The sequence below is a fragment of the Equus przewalskii genome, chromosome 13 (genome assembly GCF_037783145.1).
Source record: "Equus przewalskii isolate Varuska chromosome 13, EquPr2, whole genome shotgun sequence".
In the NCBI taxonomy this organism is placed as follows: Eukaryota; Metazoa; Chordata; class Mammalia; order Perissodactyla; family Equidae; genus Equus; species Equus przewalskii.
In genome coordinates, this window is record NC_091843.1 from 72,166,023 (window position 1) to 72,179,756 (window position 13,734).

Here is a 13,734-nt window from a genome sequence, read left to right on the forward strand (position 1 = left end):
GGGAAAAAACCCTTCCTATCAAAACGCTACGTATCTTTTTCAGAGATAATAAAAGGATATTTATTTTCTATCTACAGGCTGCATAGTTTGAGTCTGCCTATTATCAATTATTTAACAACTCATCTGTAAAGTTATGAAGGACTTTTAATTCATTGATGTCATAAATTTATAAAACAAAATATTCACAAACTGATCGGAAGATTTCTGTATATGAGGACAGGACATGACATAACATTTTTTATTTCCACATTTAGAGGAACAAATTTAGAACCAGAAATCATGTCCCTATTACTCATTTTTGCCATTGAATCCTGAGGGAAAAGGCTTCTGTAATTGGCCCTGCAAACCAGGGCCATGGTTTTGCCCACAGGAGGTACTTTGGTTTCTTCCATGCATTTTAAATTCTAGATGTGTGTTAAGACCTGATTGGTCATTGGAGGATTAGCACCTGATATAATAGCCTGGGATGTACCCATCCTGGAGATGTGCATTTCCTGTACCTGGTGAGTAGCTGCTGCCAAAAACAGTATCTATAAAAAAAAGCCCAACCCTGGCTCTTTAGTAGTAGTCTGAGAAATGAGTAACAAGTGTTGTATTACCTCATGCTACCATATTCTAACAGAAAAAGAAGTGCAATAATATGTAGCAAAGGGCTCTATAAGCAGAGCCTTAATGACACATACTTTATTCACTTATTTTTATAATAAACAAGGGAAAGAGTCCAGGTAGACCCCTTAGAGTGTTAAGTTTTAGGTTTGGAGCCTTAATTCAATCCTATGCCACTAACAAGTTTACTGTGCTTTGAGACTGGGTTCCAATCTTGACAAACAGCTTTTCTCACTCTGAATTCACAATCTACTCATCCTAGTTCTTTCTGGCCCACCTACACTTGTATTCTACTATGTGCTGCTGAGTTTTGGATGATCAGCACCCAGGGTGTTACAGTACAGGGTGGGCACAGGCAACCAGAACAGCGCTGGCCATAAATAACTGGCGTGGTAAAATCAGGGTGAACCAACTGAACATCACCCCTGCCTGTGAACTCAGCAGAAAGGACTCTGAGGAACAACACCCCATGTCTTTTCTCTCCGTAACATTTACATGAAACACTTAGTTGTACACACATGCACAAAGTTTTCTAAATATAAAAAACCCTTTATTCGAAAATTTCATACAGGCATGCAGAGTACTTTGGCTCACTAAATAGGAGACTTCACGTCTCTCATGGCTGGGCAGCAGCTGTGTTTTCCTTACTTTGAGACTGTCTGTCTTGACTGGAGACAAACTGAACCAAGGTTTATTTGGTTTTGATGTCCAGCACATTGATAAGTTTATTTTTATATTCAGCATGTAAATTGATTCCATTTTTGGAGGCATTTTTTAAGTGTAAAAAGTCTGCTGTACATTTGGAAAAACTGAACAGTCAAGACTTAAGCATTTCAGTGTATTTAAAGTTTACCTAAAAAAAAGTTAGAATAACAATTAGATAGGGGAGGCGTGGAATGCGTGGAAGTATCAATGGAACCAGAATGAAAGACTGGGCATAAGTGTTGAAGTGGGGTGATGAGAGTTTATTATTTGACTTTGTATATATTAAAACTTTTCTGTGATAAAGTCTGCTATATCAAATAGGGATTTTCCCCAAAAAACTTTTCTTAGATCGTATTTATTACCTTTTCTTCATTTTGGTTACTCAAAATTATTTTCATCCTTCTTAAAATGCACATTCCACACCCATTACCTTCAGGTTCTAATCAATCCAGAGGATTTGATGACATGTATTCTATAGATCCTGATGGTAATCCTTACATCATACTAAGTACATGTGCTTATAGGATTTTAAGGAAAAGTAATAAATGTGCCTATGTTGAAAAAATTAATCATCTTTGGTATTGAAGCAAGGTTAGTCTAAAAATATTTTCAAAACATACACATTTTTCATTGCCATGTAATTTTATCAGGAGGAACTCTTAATTACTTTGAAGTCTCCAGTGGCATAAAAATCAGAGTCACACTTAAAAGGTTCTTTAGAAAGAGTCACATAAATATTCCCATTGTCCACTGTCACTTTATGAATCCTTTGTTTTATTCCTTTGGAGCACCACTCGGGTTTTGCTGATGGATCTTTAGGGTTTATAGACTGATATAGTCCTTCTCCTGTTGCCAAAGTAATTTTGTATTTATGCCAGGGGCAAACTATACATGGTCGTCCGTCAAAATCCTGGAGAAGGAAATAATTGATTTAATAGTCTGACACTTCCAACATTCACAATAAACCTGAGACTCAGAACAGAATCTTTTGCAGAAGAACCAAGTTAAAGAACAGGCCAGGTTCTCTTTTATGCTCATTTACAAATTATTCGGCATAAGGCAGAACCTAATCATAGCAGTCATCAAGTCCCTTTTGCAGCTGATTAGAAACCCAGTGTATTAGAGCTCTGTCAGAAGATAACTAGCCGAGGTGACTATATCATGTGACTGTAGCTATGCTGTTATCTATTAGATGTGAAGGTCACTTCCTTTACAGAAATGAGGCAGGGGCTTCAAGGTCTTCTAAAGGAATTTTCACCAGCTGCTGGAAGAATGGTAAGCTTCAGATATAAATTCAAGAGAGGTTACTAAAGGCATGAGTGCATATGTTAACTGAAGAGCAATTTATGATCCAAAGTAGTCAATTCTCAACTTTTTAACTGTCTTAAAGCAGTGCTTCTCAAATTTTAAAGAGCAGGGGAATCACCTGGATCTTGTTTAAATAACAGATATTGTTTAAATTCAGTATTCCTAGGGCGGGCAGCAAGAGTCTACATTTCCGAGAAGCTCCCAGATGACACCAATGTTGCTGGTCTACGGGCCATACTTTGAATAGCAAGGTTTTACAGTTCTCCTTATCGTCTGAAACCGACGGAAATTCTTGCACATTATTATCACCAGGTGCCTACATTTTTTTTCTCTACACCAAAAGTGCAGGAATACTGATATTGTACCCCCACAGAACTGTCAGCAAACATTCACATTTTCATAATTCATAAATTCATAATTTAAACACACATATGTCCTTTAACATGAGGACAGGTGTGGAAGCAGGTAGATATCAAGTGTAGAGAGAGTGGAACACTAAGTTTAAGCTTGTACTTTGTACCAGTCAGAGCGAGAGAGAAAGAGATTCAGTTTCATAAAGCGAAAAATAAGAAATTAGGCAGCTCGTCTGGGAATGCAAAGCAGTAAGACTGATTCCCCATTCATTCCTCAGTTAAGCCTTCAAAGTGTGGTCTCTTTCTTAAAATATATATATATATTTATTTTTATTATATTATAAAAGTAATGTATACTCATTGGAAAAAATTCAAACTGTGCAGAAGTATATAAAGTAAAAAGTGAATGTTATTTTTTACTTAAAAAATTGGATCTCATTAGACCTATTATTCTATGACTTGTTTTCACTCAAAAATATATTGTTGACATCCCTCTATACCAATACATATAGATCTGCCTCATTAATTTAATGGTTGCATAATATTCCATAGCAGGGTATTCATAATTTATTTAAACTGTTTCCTATTGTTAAAATATTTAGGTTGCCTTCAATTTTTCGTTACAAAACATAATGCTACAATGAACATCTCCTATATATATATACTTACACATTTGTGCAATTATATCTGCAGGGTGGATATCTCAGAGTATAACTGCTAGGTTAGAAGACATGAGTGTTTCTCATATTTATCTTGCAACAGTTTTCTTTACATTGCATGGTTGTGAATTCCTAGAATATTAGCAATTATACTCAAAGTATTAAAATATAGTTCAAACCCAAATATAAATTATTTTTGAATACAGAATGAAATAAAATAAGACTATAAATAGGAAACATCTGAGTTTGTTGAGAATAGATTTAATTTTACATACCTCTATTTCTCCCAAATGCAAAGGTCCTCCTGAGTCTGAAAAGGAATTGAACATTACATCTAGTCACTAAAAAACCCTGAAATTTTGATAGTTTTATGGTTAGGAAACAAATACAAGATTTAAAAATGAAAAATAAAATCTTACGGTAACAGCGAATATCCATAGCATGATATTCTCCTTTGTGGTAGAAAATGACCACTTCTCTATCATGGACAACAGCTGTCATTCTTTCAGATTTTTTAATGTCATCTTCTCTGCCAACACAGACAGAAGAATATTCCTTTATTTCAGGATCTTGTTCAGTGTCATCAAGATCCATGCTAGCTGAACCAAAAAAAAAAAAAGAAAGAAAAAGAAAATTGCAAGTGTTCTTCACTAGTTTGGCTACAACGTAACTCACAGAGATAATCATAAGAGAAGTCTGATATCTCTGAGACTGATGGAGGCATTTTTTTTGGTAGCTCTATAAAATAAAACATTTATAAATACTGGATTACAGTCATGATTTTGAGTTAGAGACTCTTAAAGCTTGCCAAAATGAGGCAGGACATCCCACTTTGACAGTGGACTTGTATTAGATTCATTTCAATGTGTAAGATTGATATTTCAGAACTCCAAAGGCACAGAGACTAAAATTCCACTCTCCTTTTATTCCCTATCAAATTCAATGCTAAACACATCTTGTTATTATCAGTGTTGTTTTCAGCCTTCTGTTGAAAGCAGATTCTTTGATAGTACGAACAGGTTTGGACCCCGTGGTTGAGGTGGCTCACCTGGTTTTGCCTGAAGCGGACAGCCAGCTTCTGCAGATCAACCAGATAACTATTCCAGCAGAAGAGGATAGGTGTGAATGGACACCTTTCATTTTCTTAATTCAGACAGAAATTGTCACTACTTTCTCCTGCCTTATTTGAGCAGTCAAAAAGATGACTTTCTCTTCAATTAATTTACAGAAGTATATAAACCCCTATTTCTAAACAAAGAAGTTTTGATAGAGAATTTGCAGGTATTCTAAATATATTTTTTCTCAGCACAGATATTTAGCCTATTTCTTTGAAAGCAACTCTTTCAAATAGACCTTCTGTATACTTTAGGAACAAATTATAGTCTGTTAATTCCATATGAGAAGGAAACATCAGGGTCAGGGGTTTCAGGCTCCATACAGAGGATTTTCCTGAGGGCTTCCCAAATGGGGGTATTTGAGGGTTTTTTTCTCTGATAATTTCTGAATAAAACTATATATCCTGTTTGCGAAGAATTTCTATATTTATTCCTTCTCCACTCCTAATCCCAGATCTATCCTATAATTCCTACCCTTCTTCCATTAAAGTTGCTATCCCAAAGTTTCTGGAAACATTCCTGCTTGTCTTCTCTATCTCAGGATAGAGATTGTGATGGTCTGCAACTTTTAAAAAGTGTAAAGAACCATGTAAAATCTTATGTTAAGGTTGACAAAGAGCTTTAACCCCTAGACAAGAGCATATTTTTAATCTTTGCATGTAATGAAATAAAAATCACAAGACAGAAACTGAGACCATTCAAAGGGTTTTGCCTCTCCTTTTTTCCCCTAATAATTACATTATCAGATATCCCTGCATGGTTTCTTCGCTTTGCTGGAGAAGGGGAATCTTTCAACCCTCTGGACAATATCCAGCTCTGCAAATGGCGTGAGGCAAGCTCAATGCACTATGTAGGTAGACAGGAGAGAGGCTGCCTGCAACACTCAGGCATGAGATCCTGTGTACACCTGGACCATTATCTCAGAGAGGGCTGCTTCAACTCCTTTATTATATGACAGAAATTAAAGGGCCATGGTCACATCTAATCACAATCTACTTTTATCTTTGGGACACTGATGATGAGTTTCTCTATAATCTATTTAGGAAGGAATATATGTTTGAAAAAGCAAGCAGGCAAATTTTCAAGGAGTAGCTGTTGACAATAATCTTCATCACAGCAGAATTACAAAATAAAAATAAAACTTTCAAAAGTAAATCTTCAGGGGCCAGCCTGGTGGCGTAGTGGTTGAATTTGTGCACCCTGCTTCAGTGGCACAGGGTTCACAGGTTCAGATCCCAGGTGCAGACCTACACACTGCTCATCAAACCATGCTGTGGCAGAGTCCTATATACAAAGTGGAGGAAGACTGGCACAGATGTTAGCTCAGGGCTGATCTTTCTCACAAGAAAAAAAAATGTAGATCTTCAGATTCTCCTCCTGCAAAGCTCTCCTTCCTTGTTAGAGATGATCATTCATTTGACAAATACTTTCTGAACACCACTATGTGACTGGCACCTCAAGGAAGTAAAACAGATAAAGTCTCCGCCTTCCTAGAAATTATATTCTAGTTGGTGAGACCAAGAATAAGTAAACAAATACACAAATAAGATAATTATTCACTATCATAAGAGCCATGAAGAAAATGAACTGGGTAATATGAGAGAGAGAAACAGAGGGAGGTGATTTTGCAAAGAATGAGCTGGGAAGGTGACTCTGAGATGACAGCTGAGCTGAAACCTGAAAAATGCAAATGAACTAGACGTGCTAGGAGACAGAGGAAGAGAATTCCAGGCTGAAGGAACAGCAAATACAGAAGCTTTAAGGAAAGAAAGAAAAGAAAAAAGCTTGGTTAACCTGAGGAACAGAAAAGAGACTGGAGCATAATGAGTGAGACTGGTGAGGCAGGAGCCAGGTCATGCAGCACAGTGTGTGGATTTTATTCTAAGAGCAATGGGAAGGCACTGAAGGGTGGAAAGCAGGGAAGGGTGACATGATCTGTTTTTAAAAGAATGCTCTGGCTGTGTGGAGAATGGATTGTAGCAAAAGTGGAAGCACAGAAATCAGAAAGCTACTGTGTGGCCCATGGGAGAGAAGATGGTGGCATGGACTAGGGTGTTGACTGTCAGGGAGAAAAAGTAATAACAACAACAACAACAACAACAATAATAGCAGTAGCAACAATTATATTGGGATAACTACATGTCAGGACTGTTGTAAGTCCTTACATTTATTAACTGACTTAATCCTCCAACACATTACTACAAAGAAGGTATAATTTCTTTAATTTTACATTGAGAAAACTGAGTGAGGCACAGAGAGTTTGGGCTGATGAACTGGAACGAAAGTTCTACAGAAAAATAAATAAGGACAGCCCCCAGGTTTGTGCAACTAGGTAGACCGTGACTGTGATGGGAAAGACTGAGAAAGGAATGGTACTTAGCAGGAACGGAAAGTCAAGAACTAGCTACATTTTGCACATACTGAGTTTAAGGTACCTAAGAGACATCCAGGTGGAGATATCAAGTCAATGGTCAGATACATGAGACTAGAGTTGAGAATCACCAAGAGATGAATCTGGGAGTTTTCACGGTATGGAATTCAATGGAACCACTTGGAGAGGCAGCGTAGACAGGGAGAAGGGTCTAATACAATTCCTGAAGCACATCAACATTTAGAGGTCAGGTGGAAGACAGGCTGAAGACAAGCAAGACCAGGAGAGTGTCCAATCTATTGCTAATCAAATGAAATTCATTCACTGCTCACTTCTCTACCCTATATGCTCCTCAAAAGGCAAATAAATGGTAACCCAGCCAAAAAGGCAGCCAGCGAGGTAAAATCCATTCCAATGCTGGCCACCTCTATGTATTAATTAATGAATAATACATGAAGAAAACATGGGCTTCCTAGGAAACTCTGTCCCAAAACATTGGTTGTTTCAGAAAAGAGCTGGGCCAACCCCAAACCCTTTTCTCCTTCTGACTACACTTACTCCCTAAACCTCCACTTTCCTAGAAATCAAATACTGGTTAACATCCAAGTAAGGGCTTACAACCAGAATAACTATTACTACTCTCTTTTCCCTATATTTCTAAAGTTTGTCTCCTGTTATACTCCTAAATATCCTTTTAGCCAAATACAGAAATTTAAAGGTGGGAAAAATTAAGACAAGAAATCTCTCAATATTGTTCATAGGGACTGGCTCAAGGGTCCACTCTACATAGATTCAATCCAGTCCTTGAATCAAAATAATGATTCATATACATCACTGTATAACATTCAGGAGTCATTCTTTAAAATTCAAAGTTAAACACATAGCCTTAAACAAGGCATATATGTGTATTTTCAACCCAAAGTAACTCTTCAGTCATAACATCTCAATAGATGTTTATGTCAGACACAAACACAAAAACAAAATGTAACAACAACTCTAAAGGTTGTGGCAAGGCTAGATTTTACTCAACATTTTCATTTTCAGTTCCATTTTAACAATTTCATCATTTTATAGATATTTCATCAGAGCAGAAAGTTCCAGATAACTTGAGAGGTATACAGCTTTGCTTTATACAAGATAAGGAGTTACATATGGAAAAGGAAAGGAAGGAACTGAAAGTGATAGGCCATGTTAGCTGTAGAGACCCAGATGCTGTTAAACATTAGGAAGTTTGCCATGGCATACTCATCATTTTTAACACACATACACTTGTCTACAATTTAAGATATTTAACAAAATTATAAATCATGTCAACCACAAATAAATATTCTAATTTTAGGAAGATGATCCTTCCTAATCTATATCCTCTTCAAATACAGTAATATTGTCATATTTCACAGGAAGTTATACAGAATGATTATACAGAATGATGAATGATTGATCAATAGGAACTAGCCATTCTAATTTCACTTGTCTTAGGTTAACATTTTACATACAAACACATATTAGACTTCTTTAAAAGGGGCACTTGGACGTTGATGTACACAGCTTAGACTCAATCCCTCCCAACAAGAAGGAATTGTTACATGGCAGTGCCAAGAGGCTTCAGGCCTTCTGATGGCTTCTTTTTGTATATTTTAAATATAAAATTTTTATAAATATTTATTTAATCCTGTATGACTGACTAGAAGTTTGAAAATGCTAGGAGGAAAAGAGCATGGCTCATTTAAAAAGTAGCTTTAGACGCCACCCCCCTGGCCAAGTGGTTAAGTTCACGCACTCTGCTTCGGCAGCCCAGGGTTTCACCGGTTTGGATCCTGGGTGCGGACCTGGCACCGCTCGTCAGGCCATGCTGAGGCAGTGTCCCACATAGCACAACCAGAGGCACTCACAACTAGAATACACAACTATGCACTGGGGGGGCTTTGGGGAGAAAAAAAAGAAGACTGGCAACAGATGTTAGCCCAGGTGCTGATCTTTAAAAAAAAAAGTAAGTTTATAAAACAGAAATTATTATTTAGAAGTAAAATCTCTATGTGAATATGTTAGGAGTGAGCTTTAGAAAGAAGAAATTTATATATTACTATTTTGAGCCATAAGGAAGGCAGCTATTAGATATTACATAAGCCTGGACTCCAAAACTCAGGTGTAGGATGAGGGATGTTCGTGTGTTGGGGTGTGTGTTGACAGGGAGAGAGGGGAGCTTTGAGTTCAACATATAAATGAAAGCATAACACAGACCAAGCTTAGGAAATTACAGAGATGTCAAATTTGTACTCTGAAGTTTGCATTGTTAACCCTTGCTCCAACTAACCTACTTTTTGTAAAAATGGAAAAAATAACACAGATGTTCTTTAAAAAAATTATTTCACAATAAAAAAAGCAAAAATATAGTGTTTTTAAGAAAAGGCAAAGAGGACCATGGCCATGATTTTCTGGATTACCCATGGCTGACAGGAGGCTGGATTATTACATCTTTAAACAGTTATCTGGTGTTACTTGATTTTGGCAGCTGCCCAAAGTACACAAACTGCTCGAGGGGTAGTATTTACGTTCACGTGTTAGACGTGCAGCCTTTATCACATTTTGTCACAGAACAGACACAGGGGCAATAATGATAAGAAAAATGGGAATAGACAGATGAACTGAAAGAGGGGGAAATAGGCTGAAGAAAAAGAAAGGAAAAAAATGTGGCCTTTAGAACATACATAACCAACAAAGGATTAAGATTCAGAATATATGAAGAACTCCTATAAACCAGTAAGGAAATGCCAAATAACCACAGAAAAATGGACAAAAGACACAAACATTTCACAGATGAGGAAATCCTAAGGGCCAGCAATCACATGTAAAGATGCTCAACCTCACTAGTAGGAAAATATAAAAGAAACGCAAAAAGCAAAGTCACAAATAGGATACTATTTTCTATCCAACAAACTGGCAAAAAATTTTACCATGTATTGGTGAGGATATGGAGCAACTGATGGTGATGACACCAATTGGTGCTATCCCAGTTTGGCATTATCCAGTAAAATTGAACATATTTATGATCCAATAATCCCACTTTAGGTATATTCCAGAGAAATATGCACAGGTACTGTGACACATACACAAGAATGGTTGTAACAGCAAAAGACAGGAAACAACTCAAAATCCATCAACAGTAGAATGGATAGTTTTTATATTCAGGCAATGGAATGCCGTGTAGCAGTGAAAAACATATAGCTACATCAACCTGAGTTAATTTTAAAAATGTAACTTGAAAAAAATTGAAAAGAATTCAGAGTATGCTTCCATTTTTATCAAGTGCAAAACCAGACAAAACCAAACAATATATTATTCACGGACATATGCATATTGGGTAAATTTATGAAGAAAAGCAAGGGGATAGTAAACACAAAATTTCCTAAATATCTCAAAATACTACACTTATTCTTATATTTAAAATTACTCTTTTTCAATATTTAAGTTGTATCCTACTTTATAAATGTGTAGCAAATGACTCAAAATCCAAGAAAAAGGGGATAAAATGGCACTTTCTATCCTCAGAGAACGCGCCTGTGCATGGATCATGAATGGACTATTGGAGAATTTTGTACAGCTTATTTCAAAACTTGGCATTAGAGGGGGAAATAAATGAGTAACTCTCTTTTTTTTCCAGGCAAAAACTAGAAAAGAAATACTAGTATCAAGCAAGTAACAAAATACATGAGATGTGGAGTAGCATCAAAAGTCAATTTCTCCCTGACTCCCAAACAAATGAGAACCAAATACAAGTGTCAGCTGCTTCGAACATACAGCCTTTGCAGGGTTTGCCCTAACCAAGGAAAACTGTAGCGAACTTTGCAGGGGCTGATAAGAAATAAGCAAAGAAAGCTGGGGCTAAACGATAAAGGTTTCAGAGAACTATGATTACAGCCTTGCATTTTGCTTAGAAAAGTATTATCTTATCCTTCAAACAATTGTTCCCTTCATGCATCATAAATGGTTCTATTTACTTATGATATATTGTGACTATTTATAATTCACACCCATATTATTCTTAATTAAATGTTGTGAATATCACCATCCATTCAGAAAACAATGAGTCCACGTGTTCACCTTCATTTCTGTTACTTTGATGCACTATTCCTAAGCTCCCACACAACTACTTTGAGTCGACTTTAAGATAGTAGAATCTTAACTAAATAAAAACAAGGTGAAAAATTAAACGGCTTATCCAGTTTGGGGGCTAGAATAACAAAACTTCCTTCTGAAAAATTTAGCTGTTTTGTCCTAAAACAATATTAATAAAGAATAAAATAAATAATATAGAATAAATAATAATAAATAAATAAAAAATAAAGAATAAAGAATAAAATAAAATAATAATATTAATAAAAATAAAATATTTCTTTTGCCTGTGCCTAAAATTAGATTTCTAAAGATGCAAACACCACATAAAATGACAAATCAGCTAAATGGATCCTCAGTCTTTATTAAGATACTTTTCCAGCATAGGAATCCATTCAGGTTGGACTTAAAAAAAACATAACAAGTTTCCATAAGACACTGGAGACAAAAGAAATACGAAATGAAATGAACTTACTTGTTCCTCCTCTTGAGCACTGACTAAGGTGCTTTCACTAAGTCTGGGGACTTGGCCACATCATCAGAATGCACAGCTCCAGGGTGACATCCTTGCTTTTAGGTTCAGAGAAGAGAAATGCCTTAGACAGTCGTTTTGTATCTCTTTGGATGGCAGAATAATAGATAAAATCAGTTATCCTTCGGTGTCACTCCTTACACCCTCTGCATGTATGAGTTCTTTAATAGTCACAAAACCGCCAAGGGGTAAGGATCATACCAATTTTCCTGATGAGGAAACTAAAGGGAAAGGACCTTCTTTAACAAAAGCTTACCCAAACTTCTCCGTAGCGCTCAAGATTCAAACCCAGATCTTATGAGTCTAAGTTTTGTGGACAGTGATATAGAAATCTTAACGCTGCATCTAAGCAGAGCCACGGATTTAGAAAAACACGTGGGCTGCAAGTACACTATCTGGAAGGTACAAAACCTTTTAGCAGATTAAAGACATCTGTGTGTATATATGTGTGCGTGTATATCACTACATATATATATCACCATATATGTATCAGCAAAGATGATGGTTCTGAATTTTTTTAAATTTAGGGATGCTAACTTGCAAGAGTCGCGTCAACCAACGTTTCAAACGGACTACTTCCCCGAGAAGTTAAGGAAGTCACGCGGGTGCTGTAGAACCCGCTCCCCTCGGGGGCGGTCTTAGAGCTCCGTGGTCAGCAGGGGGTGCTCCCCGGGTGCGGCCCCCCGGGCAGGCGGGATTTGGGGCCGCTGGCGCGCCCGTGAGGGAGGCGGCCGAACGGGGCCGTGCAGGAGGGAAGGCGGGCCACACGTCTAGCGTCTGGAGCAGACGCGACCTGGCGGAAGGCTCAGCCCTGTTAGTGGCACCGCCACGGTCCTCGAGCTCTAACACGACTTCAAGCTCTATTTAACATCCGAGCGAAGCCGGGCCGCAGTCACACGGGGCGGCGCTCGAGAGCCCCAGGCCCGCGGGAGCGAGGCGTGCGCACGCGCGGGGCCGTCCCTCCCGCGGCCGCCGGGAGACGCGCAGCGAGGCCGGCGGGGTCGCGGGACGCCGGGGCGGGGCTTACGCTCTCAGGCGCGCGAACACCCGCGCCGCTGTCAAAGAGCACTCGCCTGCCCCTCCGCCCTCCAAGGTGACCGAGCCCCGTGGGCGTCTGTGACTGGGCAGCAGGCTGCCCGCGGGTTAACGATTAATGAACACGGCGCCGGGGTAGCAGAGCCAGGAGCAAAAGCCACAGCTCCAGGCCGCCGGCGTCGCCGCCGGAAGCCCGAGGCCCGGCCTCCTGCCCGGCCGGAAGCAGCGGCCCTACGAGCCCCGCCCCGCGCCGCGCTGGCCGCCCAACCCCGCGGCCAGAATAGAACTTACCTTTTCCAAGTCCCTCGTTCCGCCCCCGCGAGATGCTACTGAGCCAGCCAGGGCTCCGGCCTCCGCGCGGAGCTACCCGGGGGCGGGGCGCAGCCGCCCACGTGACCCCAAAGCGCCGCCCCCGCACACTGCAGCTGGGCCCTGCTCTCTGAGGCCCCCACCTGACAGCGACCGCTGACCAACCACGCCTTGCCAGGACCTCCGAAGTGACAGTCTTAATCTTGTGTTAGACGTAGGTGGCACCAATTTATTTGTAAATGTTTGTTGATGACACCAAAGTTCAAATGCAGTCAGCAGTCTCACTTCCAGGAATTTACCTAAATAGGAATTTGCAAAAATATTTGCAAAAGTTCGTCACGATGCATGTAATCCATGTATAAAGATGTTTATTGCAAGAAAAGAATGAAAATAGCTGAAGTGATCGTCAACAGGCGAATGGTTAAATAGAATACAGTGTAGACATGTGAATTACTTTGTAGCCATAGACTCAAAGAGCAGATTTCATGAGGTAATGAATGTTAAAAAGGATGGTATAGAATACTATGTGTAGTGTGCTCTCTTTAGTGTAAATAAAAATTACTTCTCGAGATACAAATATGTAGGTATGAACGTAAGCTTTCTATTGAAAAATAAAAACAACTGGTTA

General features: G+C 38.8%; 1 protein-coding gene across 11 annotated transcripts; it reads right to left on the minus strand.

Moving 5' to 3' along the window:
* Positions 1–643: 643 nt before the first annotated feature.
* RFESD (Rieske Fe-S domain containing) lies at positions 644–13,203 on the minus strand. 11 transcript variants are annotated; one of them, XM_070569681.1, is made up of 5 exons: positions 13,089–13,203; positions 11,706–11,800; positions 4,051–4,226; positions 3,907–3,941; positions 644–2,221 (listed from the first exon to the last, which is right to left on the minus strand). In XM_070569681.1, the coding sequence occupies exons 3-5, from the start codon at positions 4,223–4,225 to the stop codon at positions 1,958–1,960; spliced, it is 474 nt and encodes a 157-aa protein (XP_070425782.1). In that variant the 5' UTR covers position 4,226; positions 11,706–11,800; positions 13,089–13,203; the 3' UTR covers positions 644–1,957. The 11 variants fall into 11 exon arrangements, with proteins under 11 accessions (XP_070425782.1, XP_008519208.1, XP_008519202.1 ...); XM_008520986.2 differs by having other exon boundaries at positions 4,051–4,230; XM_008520980.2 differs by having other exon boundaries at positions 4,051–4,230; positions 11,706–11,848; positions 13,089–13,194.
* Between the last annotated feature and the right edge of the window lie 531 nt (positions 13,204–13,734).